The sequence below is a fragment of the Eschscholzia californica genome, unplaced genomic scaffold (genome assembly GCF_041429995.1).
Source record: "Eschscholzia californica isolate CP2 unplaced genomic scaffold, dmEscCali1.0.p SCAF_2, whole genome shotgun sequence".
NCBI classification, from domain to species: domain Eukaryota; kingdom Viridiplantae; phylum Streptophyta; class Magnoliopsida; order Ranunculales; family Papaveraceae; genus Eschscholzia; species Eschscholzia californica.
In genome coordinates, this window is record NW_028238309.1 from 66,340,877 (window position 1) to 66,356,874 (window position 15,998).

At 36.2% G+C, this 15,998-nt stretch overlaps 2 protein-coding genes across 2 annotated transcripts; one reads left to right on the plus strand and one right to left on the minus strand.

Annotated features, from left to right (window-relative positions):
• Window positions 1-4,859: 4,859 nt before the first annotated feature.
• Window positions 4,860-6,398, minus strand: LOC147560493 (putative 4-hydroxy-4-methyl-2-oxoglutarate aldolase 3). Its single transcript, XM_086662638.1, has 2 exons — window positions 6,282-6,398; window positions 4,860-5,607 (listed from the first exon to the last, which is right to left on the minus strand). The coding sequence occupies exon 2, from the start codon at window positions 5,586-5,588 to the stop codon at window positions 5,088-5,090; it is 501 nt and encodes a 166-aa protein (XP_086518764.1). The 5' UTR covers window positions 5,589-5,607; window positions 6,282-6,398; the 3' UTR covers window positions 4,860-5,087.
• A 4,766-nt stretch (window positions 6,399-11,164) lies between these two features.
• LOC147560494 (brassinosteroid LRR receptor kinase BRL3-like) lies at window positions 11,165-15,491 on the plus strand. Its single transcript, XM_086662646.1, has one exon. The coding sequence runs from the start codon at window positions 11,573-11,575 to the stop codon at window positions 15,275-15,277; it is 3,705 nt and encodes a 1,234-aa protein (XP_086518772.1). The 5' UTR covers window positions 11,165-11,572; the 3' UTR covers window positions 15,278-15,491.
• Window positions 15,492-15,998: the final 507 nt, after the last annotated feature.

Below are 15,998 nucleotides of genomic sequence, written 5' to 3' on the forward strand. Positions count from 1 at the left end.
ATTTTCTAGTCCGTTTTTCTTTCTTCTTTGACTTTTAAATTCTTCATAGACTGTTGACTTCTATTTAGATTTGGGGTAGGTCTACTTTTGATAGAAAATATCATGTTAGAAGTGGCTACAGAACAATTTTTTTTTTTTGTAGCAAGGTTTGTCCATTCATATATTATACTATTCATTATACATTCAAATAAATTGGAAATACAGGCAAGGATGGGAAGCGGGCTCGTTTGGGTACTATCGGGCTTTAATGTCATCGGTGGGACGACTCAAACACCTTTACTTGGTGTTTTTTTTTCAGCCACGTTCGGAATTTGACTCAAAATCAAATTCTAGATTGTTGTTTCTGCTTCTTCAACAAAAAAAAAAAAAAATAGATTGGTGTTCTGCTTGACTTCGGCCTAATAGTTAAGTTGGATGATTTAGACAATTAGATTTCAGATATTCAGTTAACGTATTAAAAAAAATTCTAAAACAAATTCAAATAAATTCCACAAATACTTTAATATTTAGTGAAGATGTACCAATCTCTATATGTGGCTCATCCAAAATCAACCAAAATCCACGAAAAGAACGACTATGGCCATTTGACCAACAATAAGATAACCTAAAGAAAACAAAAAATAATAAACGTTCTTTTTTTTTTTTGTTGAGGTAAGAAAACAAATAATAGGCCCAATGAAGGCTCATGACGTTTGTTGTCGCGTATCTTCTACAGGGGAGTGCAATTTATGTAAGGACGAAGATAGTGTTTTAGATCACATATGGTGCAACTAAATATTATGTCTTCCATTAAAGCATAAGTTCCCATAATCACTTGGTCCGGAGATTCTACATCCTCGCTAATTATGTATGGCTTTTGGCAACGAGCACATCGCCAAGAATAACTCTGCAATTTAGTCGTACAAAAATGTCATAATACTATTAGTATCAAATAACATATAAAGGGGAAAATAGGGTTGGTAAATTGTTTTAAATATCTATATATATCTGTAGTATATAGTATAGGGTACATATATATTGAAGAATTAGAATAAGAAAGGGAAGAAAGACTCACCAGAACAGTTAATGGAAGAGGAAATATGTAGTGCGAATCGTCATGGACGTGGTGATAGACTGTATTATTCCGAATAGCTTCTTTGAGGTACTTGTTGGCTTTATCATCATCCCTTGGAAACGAAAGCAACATCTTCGGTTCAAACCCTCTCCCAGTCGGAAAGACTTCGGGTCGAGGAGGAGAAGGAAAAGGATGGCTGTTAACTTCATCACGATCAATGCAACAGGATCCAGTAGAGGACATGGTTGAACCACCATCTTCATCAATTCTGTCCATTGGGTTTTGGTTGGACATAGATAGTAACTAGCTAGTTTTTCTTGTTTTTGTGTTTTAGTCGAGAGAGACAATATTTTGTAGTAGTATTTCTTATGATTCAATTAGTATCTCTCCCTCCTATTTATATACTCTCTATTAAACCTAACTATATCTGATTAGGTCTAGGAAACATACTTGTACCTGGACTGGTAAAATAGAAACTACCAGATCCTAGCTAGGTTTAGGGAAGTTTTATAAGGCCTCTCAATTTTGTTAAAAGGCCTCCCCACAAACCATTTTACTTGCTAAATTATCACTGAGGGGAGGTCTTTTAACAAAAAGGAGGGGGTCCTATAAAATCTCCCCTAGGTTTTTGGTGGGTTACTCAGAACATGCTTTCTGCAAATCCCTTGTATTCAAAACCCACTCATGCTCACCAGATGAGTCGGACTCGGACTGGTTGGACACGGGCACTCGAGTATTAAGCTTTTCAAATTTAATGAAATATGATTGAAAAAATGCTCAAAATAAACCGATAAAGATTGTTTTATACTTATTGCTAATTAACTTTTGTATTTATTTAACTTTAATTATTTGTTAATTATCATTTATTAATCTTTATTAACACGCAGGTATATATTGGAGGAGAATTATAGGATTTTACTAGATTCCCTATCTGATAGAGATCCAACGGGTCCCGTAGAGACTTCTTCTTGATCTCGTGCAATTACGTGGGAGGGCAGCCAAGGCGGTCCTAGATAAGGGTCTGTGGGGGAACGTTCCCCCACGGATCCGGAGTTAAAAAGTATTCTAGTGCAACTCAAAGTTAAAGTTGATGATGCATAAAATGTCCAGACGTTGACTAACGTCTAAGAGTCAAGATCAGACCTAGGGGTGAGCAACGGTCGGTTTTTTTCGGTTTTGGCTCGAGCCGAAGCCGAACCAATAAGTCACGGTTTGACTAAATCGTCGGCCGAAGTCGAGCCGATCATTCGGCCGGCCGACATGGTTCGACTCGGTTTGGTTCGGCTCGGTTGAGTTCGATTGATCGGTTTAACCGATCACAATTTAGAGAAAATTGTAAACTAATGTCATTCATTTCATTGCATACATCGAAAATAAAATTTAAGAACTCATCATACTTTTCCACCATTACATATGCTAAAAATAAAAATTAAAAATTCATCGTACTTTTCCACGATTACAAAAATAAATAAATAAATAAATAGAAGTACGAATACAAATCTATAATTTTAAGTTATTAACTAAGAATAGGTTGTGGTAAATAGAAAATCAGTGAAGACTTACCTTTAAAACCTTTCGATCAAGTTGAATAGGTGGTTGATGAAGCCGACAACAACAACTAGGGAGGAGGACGGATAGTAGTATGGAAGATTCGATTAGGGGTTTTCTAATTTTTTTACTTTTTAGTTTAGCACTTTCTAACTTTACAAAATTATTATTTCATTTTTCCTTAGGGTTCGGTCGGTTCGGTTTGGGCGGGTTCTAGAAACTCAAGTCGAGGCCAAACCAAGCCGAATTTGGATTGTTCGGTTTTTCGGCCGAACCGAGTCGAACGGTGATCGGTTCGGCCCAAAAATCGGTCGGTGCGGTTCGACTTGGTTTGGTTCGGCCAATTGGTTCGGTTTTTGCTCACCCCTAATCAGACCTGAAGTCCAACGGGTCGACCCGGCTTAAGGCAGCAGGACCGCTGAATTCTTGACGATCTGCTACACACTCCCCTAACTGGGTGGTCGGCTAGAGGAAACCAGCACTGTTATGCACTCGGCATGAATAGATCAACCCTGAGGTGTCCAAAGGAATGAGGGAGGTCCACGTAGGTTTGGTCGATGCCTTACACCCAGAACTGGAAGGCAGAAGCGCACTCGATCGCAACCTACCGACTTAATCCTGAGATACCCTAAAGATCTCAGTCGGCTACAGATCTTGAAGTGTTTAAGTAAGCCTAGACTCCACGCGTCTAAGGGAGGAAACTTTTCCCAGAAGATCTATCACAACGGCAGGATATTGATGGAAGATCCTTGAACTTAGGAACTTTCATCTATCCCGAAATCTTTCCCTTTGTATTTAGCTTGTGTTCTTTTAAGGACGATTTGGGGGTCTTTTATAGGCTCTGTGTTTATGGTGATCTTTTAGGGTTGAGATCTATCACACTAATTATTAAGTATTTTTTTAAAATTATGTGGTTTTATTTGAATCTGTTAATTTCGCAGTTTTTATTACGTGTACTAAAATCCAATTGTCGAAATCTTAGCAGTCAATCTTAACTATTTGATTTTTTCAACAAAAAAAAAATCTTAACTAATTAGGTAAGTCGAACAGAAACAACAACTTTAAAAGTTGATATCTAGTCAAATTTCAAAACCTGACTGTCAAAAAAAAAAGACTACAGGTGTTGAGTCGTCTGACCGATGGCATTAAAGCCTGATAGTACAGGGACCAGCCTGCTATCTACCTCTATCTAAATGCTTGTATGTCTAATTCTTTTGAATGTCTAAGGAATATACAACATTTGAATAACAATATCCTTGCTATTATGGGAAAAAAAAATTGTTTTATAGTCAATTTTAAGTTACCTTCCACAGATTAAAAAAAACCAACAAGAACCCTTTTAGCCGAGGAAGACTTATTTGGTTAAGAATAGACTTACACCAAAACTAAAAAAAATAGAAGTGCACGTATGAATTAGACTCTGACATGTATCCTCTTCTAGCATTACTCTTTGTTTAATTGGTTGACGCAAAACGATTGGCTAAAATTAGTAGTTGGTTAAGAATTGAACTAAATAAGAATCAACCGTCTAGCGAGAGTTATAAAGGTCATCAAAAGAGAGAAAGTTGACTAAAAAAATAGAAGTGTACGTGTGAAGTAGACTTTGACATGTATCCTCTTCTAGCATTACTCTTTCTTTAATTGGTTGACGCAAAACGATTGGCTAGTAGTTGGTTAGTGCGGGAAAAAAAACTATGAGAATCCAAAACTTGTCATGGGCGCTCGAGTCTGCTAGAGCACAGACATTCAAAAACTGAAAGCAAGTCAACCCAACCGACCTACTGATGAAATAAACAAGTTTGAGGGCTACTCGACATCCCAACCCGGTTCTCACATCACACTGTTATTAATGTCAGTCCCATTAAAGAATAAAGAGGCTCTAAAAGTGGTTTAACCCCGTCCTCAGGAGAGAACCAATGTTTTTTTTTTTTTTTTTTTGGAAGTGAGAACCCATGTTTTGATGACCTTTATCATAATGGTTGAACTGAGAACCCATGTCTTGTGTCGTGTGGAGGCATTGAGCACACCTTATTCATTTTCAGAAAAATAAAATTGTATTACTATTTTTTATGTGTGTGCCTATGTTGTTTTACGGGTTTATATTACGTCACGGTTCGCTTTGTAACACAACCTGCATCATAGTAGACAAATGTCGATGTCGTGTTATTCACCCGTTAATAACGAGTCGGATACTTGGATCCTTGTCACGAGTACTTGCATTAAAAAAACTTCCTATTCATTTAAAATGTTTGCCAAGTAGTCATGAATTTCCTTCATTCATCATCAACTCAACCACCTCATAAGACAAAAAGGCAGGGAACCTAGAAAAATGAAGAGGCAAGAGAAATGAGAGAGTAGAGAATCTCTTTATCCCCTTTTCTACTTCTCTTTTATTCGTAGATACGGATAAAACCTTCCAATTACAATAGATTAAGGCTTCAATCTAGATGAAATTTCTTATGAGTAAAATCAATTCGAATTTAGATCAAATTGACAATTCTGTTTTTGAAACGAGAATTCCATCACTATCTGCATAGAGCCACTCACCTTCTCGAATGAGAGCTCCTCCAATGAATATCGGCCCATGTCTTTCACCAACACCCTTTTTGTTTGATTTCAAAGGATTAGAACCTAATGCTCTAACACCAATATCACATCCATTAATCTCATCAACATCTCTAATGCAACCATTGACAACAATTCCGGCCCAACCCATGTTTTGGCCCAATTGAGCCAAGTTTCCTCCTACCATGGCACATCTCATGCTTCCTCCACCATCAATGACCAAAACTCTTCCTTCTCCTCTTGTCTCTAGTAGTTCTCTAACCAATACATTGTCTTCAAATACTTTAACCGTGACTATTGGGCCAGAGAATGCTCGACGTTGTCCATAAATTTGGAAAACGGGTAGTAGAACACGCAGCTCACCACTCATTACAAGTGTTCCATTTGTGTCACAAATTTCAGCAGTCGCTAAGGTACCCATAAGAATATATACACACTTCCTGCAGGCAAATATAGAGGTTTAATGGAACTTCCATTTATGTGTTCTAAGTTACAAGAAAGTGAATGTAAAATATATACTGTAAAAGGCATGAGTGTGTGTGTGCGCGTGTCATGAAGTCTAGTGAATATGAGATCAAAATAAGATCACATTTTTCGATAGACCTCCTCCTAATTGCCATGAAGTATGGTCGAATTTGGGTCTTTGGTCGTTGTTCTAAGTGAAGTTATTTCATTGGAATTTAACCCAAGAAGAACACGAAGGTTGACGAATGTTGGGATCTCTTAAAAGGATAGTTTGATTAAAGAAATGATCTCACTTAGCTAATGTTACTTTCCTAAGTTATATCTAAAGTCTAAATCGATGTCTTATTCGTCTAAATGACTATTTTGGGTTTGTCTATTCAAATTTAGACGAGTCAGAATCAAACCATGATAAACAAACACCTCCTTAATGGTGATAAAACATGATCTACTGCATAAAAAGTAAGAAATACATAGGTAATAGTAGTTCATCAAAATCATGAATTCCTCGTCCAATTATAAGATGAAAAAGAACCCAATTAAGTTCCAAATTAAGAAAATTAAATCCAGGAATAAGATTATAGACATAAAAACAGAGGAATTTGAATTAAAAATGAGAGAAATAGCAATTATGAGAAGAGTAGAAGCTTACCAAGTAAACCAAAACTGTGAAATGATACTTGGGGAGGGGAGGGGAAGGGTTTCTTCTTCTTCTTCTTTATTTTAGTCCTAACAGGGCAGGAGGATTCATTGAATTATGTGCCTTTTGATAGGGTTAGTGGGCAACCAGTACTTTCTTCTCTCTTAATAAATGAACCTCAACTCGAGTGGATGAGGTATACTACTACCCAATCAGTTAATAACAAGACAAAATCATCACCTCATTTCATTCAATCTCTTCAAGGACCTCAACTCTATGAGTTAGTTAACCTCTTTTCTTGTCTCTATTTCTAGTACCTCAAGGCTCAAGGTTTTTTTTTTTGAGGCCTTGGGCCCTCATTGAGTTTGGGAATAAGGCCGGACAGTTCCATATCTAGTCTTCGGAAAGAGCAGTGCTAAATGGCCTGATTATTTGGGTCGACAACGGACTGAAAGGTAACGTGGTCGGTCCCAATTGGTCATGCCGTATCACTTTCCTCGCGGTTTGATCAATTGCGGTCGGACATATCATCTTTCAGTCCGTGGTCAGCTTCAAAAACCGGATCATATAACATTTTTATCTTGGAAAGTGGTTCCTCCAAAATTTCCATGCCCACCGCCCCACCCACACATGATAATCTAGACTCGTCCATGGGCGCTTCTAAAAAATATCTACCATGTGCACTTGGTCCGAAAGTACAATTATCTCACTAAAATGTTAGTTGAAGATATATGGGTAGTTGGATCTAGGATTTCCATGTGACGGTCTGGAATTTTTTACATTTTTTATCGTTAATTTGAATTTGATTTTGGTTTTGAAGACGAATATCATAAGTTTTTCTATTATCCATCCAAAGCCCACCCATTGCAACAAAAAAAAAATAATCCAAAGCCCACCCAAGCCAGACCCTTTCAGCCCTTTAGTTAGGTCTTGGTGGGTTTCTCTCCTTTCACCAAGTTCTTTTTTCGTTTATAAAGCACACTATATATCTTACACAATTAAAAGAATCATTATATTAAGTCTTTTCATGTCAATCTTTTATACTGGTTAGTCATACTAATTGTGATTACATAAGATAATAGAATGGGGAAGCCAACTCTGACCCAATTTTACACGAAAATGAGAAAATATAATAAATTCAAACTTAATACATAGGGTCGTCATCAGATCAATTCTTTTTTTCAAATTTGTTTTCAACCAAACGAATTGGTCAACAATTCCGCAATCACAATATTGAATGTGTGTGTACGTGTATAATGTCGACGTCAAACAAACACATGGTTCTCCCTACGTTATAATTTTCGAGGGCCCATTTTACTTGTTTCCTACTTCATTGATTTGAATTATTAATTATCTTATTGATTTGTTACAAACTCTTGATAACAAATTTAGGGGGGGGTAGTGGATCGAGACTTTCACAGACTTTCATAGACAAATTGTCCCGTAGACATTTCAAGACATTTCGGATGACTTATTATAGACAACATGTGTCCATAGACATTTTCAAGACATTGAGAGTTTGTAGACAAAATGTCTTTATAGACATTTCAAGACATTTGATCCATAAACAAAATGTCCTGGGGGACATTTTAAGATCTTGAGTCCATTGACAAAATGTGTAATGCATATTATATTTGTGCTAATCAAAAATATATTTTTCGACTTTTGTAGACATCTGTGAATATTTGTGGACATTGATGGACATTTGATAGACATTTATTATTTTAATATTGTTATTATTGTTTAATCACATGAAATAATATATTTATACTAACATTTCAAAAATATATTTTTCAACTTTCGTAGACATCTGTGAATATTTGTGGACATTTGATAGATATTTATTATTTTAATATTATTATTATTTTTTAATTACATGAAATAATATATTTATATTAACATTTCAAAAATTTATTTTTCGACTTTCGTAGACATCTGTGAATATTTGTGGACATTGATGGACATTTCGTAGACATTTATTATTTTAATATTATTATTATTGTTTAATCACATGAAATAATATATTTATACTAACATTTCAAACATATATTTTTCGACTTTCGTAGACATCTGTGAATTTTGTGGACATTGATGGACATTTGATAGATATTTATTATTTTAATATTATTATTATTTTTTAATTACATGAAATAATATATTTATACTAACATTTCAAAAATATATTTTTCGACTTTCATAGACATCTGTGAATATTTGTGGACATTGATGGACATTTGGTAGACATTTATTATTTTAATATTATTATTGTTATTTGATCACATGATGGACTTCAAATGTCTCTTGTTTTTTGAAAGACATTTTGGCTTCCAAATTTGTCCCAAATCCTTCACAAATCCATCAAACTATGGAGTCCACCAAAGTCTGAGACATTTTGGAAGACAAATCGAATGCCTCGGACTTTCATAGACTCTCAAATGTCTGGATTTGAATGCCTCAGACTTTCGTGGACTCTCAAATGTCTGGATTTGAATGCCTCAGACTTTCGTGGACTCTTAAATGTCTGGATTTGAATGCCTCGGACTTTCGCGGACTCTCAAATGTCCGCGAAAGTCCCAATCCAATACCCCCCCCTTAGCCTCAACTTTGTGTCACAAAAATCCTACTAGTATATTTCTTTTTACATCAGTTTTGACAAAACTGTCAAAATTCTAGTTCCCATAAATTAAATATCACGAAATTTCGGCGTAGTATAATTGTCGTATCCTAATATTTTAACCGCCTTGCTCGAATTCTTTTTTGAATAGCGAGTGAATACCTTCTTCAACTAATTAGAGTTATGTTAGAAATTTCTAGTTACATAATCATGGTTATTTTGATATTTGTATTTCTTATTTTTGTAAATTTACAATTTATCATAAATTACTATAATTACTCAAAAAAAAAAAGATAGAAAGTGACTGACTTCATAATTAATTTATGTGAAATTTCAAATCACAACATAAATTGTCTACTGTGGAGAGAACAACTCCACCATAACTAGTGAGATTATGTTTCCTGAGAGATTTATTAGATTATTAATGCATCCAACCGTGCAATGGAGTATATTTTTTTTGTTTATACGTTGTTACATTGTTTTTAAAATTAATTTTCTTGTGTTAAATATAAAAAGTCTAATTAGTTAATAGATCTATAAGTAAGTCCGAGATACCACGGACGTGTGCAGATATGGTACCGCTACCACTCTAAATATAAAAAAAAACAGTGTATTAGTTCAAACAAATTCTTTGTGAACGGAAGTTATGTTGAAAAAAATTAACATTGTATAGCACTTGGTATTGTACTATGAAAACTAATATTTTTTTTAGTATTTAGATTTGCATTTCCATCCCCAAGAGAGAATGGTCAAATGGGACTCTTGAGGAGTCGATTATTTGTCCTAAATGTGAGGAGTCGATTATTTTGTCCCTTCAAAACACGACCAACAAACTTCGTTGGCCTCCTTAGTCAGTTAGTTAACCGTTCTGTATGAAGAAAGTTAACTTGATGTGTTTCGTTTTTCCAATTTTTCAATTTATTTCTCTTTCAAGATACGGGAAGAGGTCGGAAACGAATCATTTTCTTCCTTAAACCCTCCTATACAAAGTTAACTTTCCCCACCAAGAACGTTTACAAAAAAAAAAAAAAGACAATCTAGAGGTCTAAAATGATCCCTTGGTCACAACTTGAATTGAAGGCTGAAATGGAATTACCTATCAAAATACTCTTCACTCTCATATAGGAAAAGAAAATAGACAAAAGTAACATGGAATTAAAATAAATCATCAATTTCGAGTGGTAGTTTTAGGGCAATGAGTCCCACAGTTTTTTATGGGCTTTTCTTGATCTTTGTTCACTTTGGAATTTGATGAATAGGAACGAGGAAATATATATATTAGGGCACGGGGATCACAGAGAGAAAATGAGTAAAGGGTGGAAAAAAGAAAAGAGAAAGAATAAAGAGAAAAAGGAAAAGGGAAATTTGATAGGGAATAAACAAAGGCCTGCCTGCCTCAAAGTCCTTGTTTGACTCGACTCTTAAATTGAGAAATTGGTCTCCCCTCTCTCTCTCTCTCTCTCTAGAATATAGAGAGAGAAAATGTGCGGATGCTTTACGTTAATGGGATTGATTTTTTTGATCAACTTTCACCTAACATTAATCCCCTATTTCACTCTTCAATGACTTTTTTTGATTTTATTGAAGAGGTGATGAAATGGATGCACTTCCACCATACTACTTCAACTTGAGTTAATTTTTTTTTTCTCTAATTTGGATTAGTTCGATAATAGTTTGCTTTAGATGGATTGATTTGTCAACTAACTCGTCTATTTAAACAAGTCAGTCTTTGCTGGTGGGACTCTTTCGTTTGCTTATGTGGACTAAACAAGTCGGTCTTAACAGGTGGAGCTTTTTTGTTTTGCTTATGTAGACGTAATGTAGATTTTCGGTAGGGTTAAGGTGGGCCGTGTAATAATGAACCTTGAATGAAGCTAAAATTACAGGTAGAGAAACTATAATTATAAACAGTATCTTTTATTCAAAAAAGGAGAATTGAACAATGATATGATTTTCCATACAATTTTAGTAGAATTTAGTTTGTTATGTTTATAAACGTCGGCATTACACTAAAAATAATATACCACAATTAAACCAAGTTGTAATCCTATGAAACAAATGCATTTCAATTTTATTTTTAACAAGTCAACCACTCCTCTCAGTAACCATAGTTCAAATAGTAATAAATTAAAAATCAGTTCGACTAATAATACGATTCTATCAAAATAACTTCACAAGACATAAGACACTAGAACTTGTGTTCCTTTTATTTTTCGACAAAAGACAAGAAGACAATGCCTTATACTATTTATATAAAATACTAAATTTATTTATAGACTATAGTTTCATAATCATATAGTATACCACCATATCAAAACTTTCTCTAGATTGTTTCTCTTCTTTCAAATTTTATATTTTCTTGGTGGAAACCACCCTCCACCCTAATTTCATTTACTTTCCACTAATCTCTCCAACACCCAAATCTCCTCTCTCTCTCTAAAACACTTCCTTTCTTTCTCTCTCTACTATCTCGAGTCTCTACAATCGTCCGGAGCTGCGAAAATTGTCGGAGTATTCTTCATTCCGATAAAAACATTCGCCACCCAAATCTCCTCTCTCTCTCTGTGTTCATATAGATTACTAATTTGTACATATGATCAAACAGAGAAGGAGGAGGAGAAGAAGATAACTACTCATCGCAGGGGAAGTACTAAAATGCTTTAAATTCAAAAGCTTGAAGATAAAAAATATGAACTTGTTAATCTTCTTATTATTGATGATTCTGTATTTAGTTAGTGTTGGAGATTCAGCTGATCTTGATGAAGTTGCAGTGGGTTTAATCGATTTCAAGCGTTCTTCAATCACAGACGACCCTAAAGGATTCTTAACCACTTGGTCTTCTTCTTCTTCTTCTTCTAGTCCTTGTTCATGGAGGGGAGTACTCTGTTCTTCTTCTTCTTCTTCTTCAGATAAAACAGAGGAATCAGGAAATGGGTATGTCGTCATTGGGTTGAATCTTACTGATGCAGGTCTAATCAGCCATGATTTCCGACTTGATCTTCTTTTAATCCCATCTTTATCTAACCTAACTCAACTCCATTTACGCGGGAATATCTTCTCTGGTAATCTTTCCCTCCATTCTTCTACTTTCCCCTGTTCATTAGAAACCATTGATTTATCTTCTAATAATTTCTCTACCCCCATCTCTGATTCAATCTTAACTTCTTGTCATCACTTAACTTCCCTCAATCTCTCTCACAATTCAATCCCAAAACTGGGTTTGGGTTTGGGTTTGGGTTTGGGTTTGGGTTTGGGTTCATCTTCATCATCTTCTCTGAGAGAGCTTGATCTTTCTCGAAATCGAATTTCTGATAACTTCATCTTCAACTATACTCTCACAAACTGTCAAAATCTGAATCTTTTGAATTTATCAGATAATAAACTTTCAGGCAAGTTTCTTCCATCTATATCTTCTTCTTGCAAGATGAGTCTCTCTGTTCTTGACCTATCTCATAACAATCTGTCATGGGATTTATCTCAATTTGAATACCCTAAAAACCTAACCCACCTTGATCTCTCTCATAACTCCTTCTTCTTTAGTAATGGATTCCCAATGGGTTTTTCAAACTTGACTCAACTCAAGAGATTAGACCTCTCTCATAACTCCATTAACTTCAAAATCCCAACTTGGGTATTGGGTAATCTAAAAAATCTTCAATATTTATCTTTATCTCATAATAATTTCTCTGGGTTTATCCCTTCTGATCTAGGGTTTACTTGTGGGTCTCTGAAAGATCTTGATCTTTCTAGTAATACACTCACTGGAGGTCTACCTTCTACTTTTACTTCTTGTTCTTCTCTTCAAAGTCTCAACCTTGGAAACAATCAACTCTCTGGTGATTTCCTTGATTCAGTAGTTAGTACCATTTCTTCTCTAAGGTATCTTCTTGTTCCTTTTAACAACATAACTGGTTTAATCCCTAAATCCTTATTAATCAACTTAAATCAACTTCAAGTTCTTGATCTTAGCTCTAATAATTTCAATGGACTTGTTCCTTCAATCTTCTGTTCTTCTTCTTCTTCTTTGGAGAGAATTCTCTTACCTAATAACTTGTTGTCTGGGGAAGTACCATCTGAGTTGGGTAACTGCAAGAATCTAAGAACACTTGATCTTAGCTTCAATAACCTAAGAGGTTCAATTCCTACCCAAGTTTGGGAACTACCCAATCTTTCTGATTTGGTTATTTGGGCTAATAGTATCTCTGGTGAAATCCCAAGTTCAATCTGTGAAAAAGGTGGGAACTTGGAAACTTTGATTCTCAACAACAATCTCATAACTGGAATGATTCCAGAGTCTTTATCAACTTGTACAAACTTGATATGGGTGTCACTCTCAGGGAACAAGATCAGTGGAGAAATCCCAAAAGGAGTTGGGAACTTGAAGAAATTAGCAATTCTTCAATTAGGGAATAATCTTTTGACAGGGAAGATACCATCTGAGTTAGGTAAATGTCAGAGTTTGATATGGTTGGATTTGAATAGTAACTCGCTGACAGGGACAATTCCATTAGAGCTAGCTGATCAAGCTGGACTAGTAACTCCTGGTTTAGTTTCAGGGAAGCAATTTGCATTTGTGAGAAATGAAGGTGGAAGTTCTTGTAGAGGAGCAGGAGGATTGATTGAATTTGAAGGTATAAGAAAAGATAGATTCGAAAAACTACCCATACTTCTTCATTCCTCATGTCCCTCTATCAGAATCTATGCAGGTTTGACAGTTTACTCATTTACAAATAATGGAAGTATGATTTACTTAGATTTGTCTTATAATAGCTTAGCAGGGACAATTCCTAGTGATTTGGGGTCCATGACATATCTTCAAGTCTTGAATTTAGGGCACAATTCTCTGTCAGGTCTCATCCCTGAGACATTTGGTGGGTTGAAACAAGTTGGTGTTCTTGATCTTTCTCATAATACACTTCAAGGGTTTTTGCCTGGGTCTTTAGGGTCTCTATCTTTTCTCACTGATCTTGATGTGTCGAACAACAATCTCACCGGTCCGATTCCTTCTGCTGGCCAATTGACAACCTTCCCTTCATCTAGATATGAGAACAATTCAGGCCTTTGTGGAGTTCCCCTTCCATCATGTGGTTCTAACTCCTCCGGTGGATCGGGGCGTTATAATTCGGGTTCGGGTAAGAAACGATCGTCGTTGGCCTCCTCCGGTGAGGGGGTGATTATCGGAATTATAATTTCTCTCTTTATTATCCTTTCGTTAATGTTGGTTTTGTATAGGATGAAAATCTCTCAGAGTAAGGAAGAGAAGAGAGATAAATACATTGAAAGTCTTCCAACTTCGGGTAGTAGTAGTTGGAAACTTTCCGGGGTTCTCGAACCTTTAAGCATCAACATTGCTACATTTGAGAAGCCTTTGAGGAAACTAACGTTCGGTCATCTCCTCGAAGCTACTAATGGTTTTAGTCCCGATAGCTTGATTGGGTCTGGTGGGTTTGGAGATGTTTATAAAGCTCAATTGAGAGATGGTTCGACGGTTGCAATTAAGAAACTAATTCATGTTACAGGCCAAGGAGAGAGAGAATTCACTGCAGAAATGGAAACCATTGGAAAAATCAAGCATCGAAACCTCGTCCCATTGCTCGGTTATTGCAGAATTGGTGAAGAAAGACTCCTTGTTTATGAGTATATGAAATGGGGAAGCTTAGAATCTGTTCTTCATGAGAGGAATAAGGACAAAGGAGAAAAAGAATGGAAAAGCAAACTAGATTGGGTAGCAAGAAAGAAAATAGCAATTGGAGCAGCAAGAGGACTAGCATTCCTTCACCATAGCTGCATTCCTCACATTATCCACAGGGACATGAAATCTAGCAATGTTCTTCTCGACGAGAACTTAGAAGCTAGGGTTTCTGATTTCGGTATGGCAAGACTAATGAACGCTCTCGATACTCACCTTAGCGTAAGCACACTTGCCGGAACTCCGGGTTACGTCCCACCCGAATATTATCAGAGCTTTAGGTGCACGACAAAAGGAGATGTATACAGTTACGGAGTCATATTGCTTGAGCTTCTATCGGGTAAGAAACCGATTGATCCTTCGGTGTTTGGTGATGATAATAATCTTGTGGGATGGGCAAAGCAACTCCAAAGAGAGAAGAGAAGTAGTGAGATTATTGAACAAGAGTTGTTGTCAATGAGCAGTACTAGTTCTAGTCACGAGGATCATCAATCTCCAATAGAAGCAAAAGAAGAAAGAGAAAGTGAACTGCATCAATATCTAAAGATAGCTTTTGAATGTCTAGATGATAGAGCTTTCAGAAGACCCACAATGATTCAAGTAATGGCCATGTTTAAAGAGCTTCAAATGGATTCAGAAAGTGATATCCTTGATGGGTTTTCTTTGAAAGAAACTGTACTCATTGAAGAATCTGAAAAGAACTAATCCAAGAACTTAAGATAATGAAGATTCGATCGTCATCGAGTGGACTAAGGATTTCTCTTTTGGTACTTTGTAAACTTTTATCAGTCATATGTTTGAGTGAGAGCTCAAAATATAATTAGTTAGAGGATGTTGTTGAAAATGTTCCCACATGTATTTTCAGTTACTGTAAATATAGCACAGAGAAAGAAACAAATATAAATTTGAAATTATGCAATTCTTCTACTTCCTTTTAAGTTTATGCATATAAAGTTTGAGGTTCATGACTTAGGATTGTGCCGGAGGACCCGAGGTGGCACGCCACGGGTGAGAGGCGTGTCCAATGGTCGGAAGAGCACCGCATGTGGTGTGGCGTCTGATGCACCCCCAGCAGCCCGTGAAAATTGGAGGACCGAGTGCCTCCCATGCCCTGTCGGACTTATAACCGTGTGAAGTTTCCAGGGTGAACAACCTCAGGTCAATGGACCAATGTCGGCAACAAAAATCGGCAAAATGGATCTGTAGCCTCAGGAAATGGATTGAGTCCGAGGGTCGGCCATGGGGGTCCCGGTCCCAGACCCGCCATGGCGGGCTGCACCATTTAAACGGTCATGATGGACCTATAGCTGCGAACACTACTTATGGTGCAAGACTTAATCCAGAGTTGGGGTAAGTAAGTTGGCTATATGCAAGACCCAAAAGAGGCTCGGACTAGGCTCATCCTATAGGAGTTAATCTTTTCTAC

What these genes read in the sequence shown, in the direction of transcription:
- LOC147560493 (XM_086662638.1), bottom strand. Translation starts at nt 5,588, where the DNA reads ATGGGTACCTTAGCGACTGCTGAAATTTGTGACACAAATGGAACACTT.
- LOC147560494 (XM_086662646.1), top strand. Translation starts at nt 11,573, where the DNA reads ATGAACTTGTTAATCTTCTTATTATTGATGATTCTGTATTTAGTTAGT.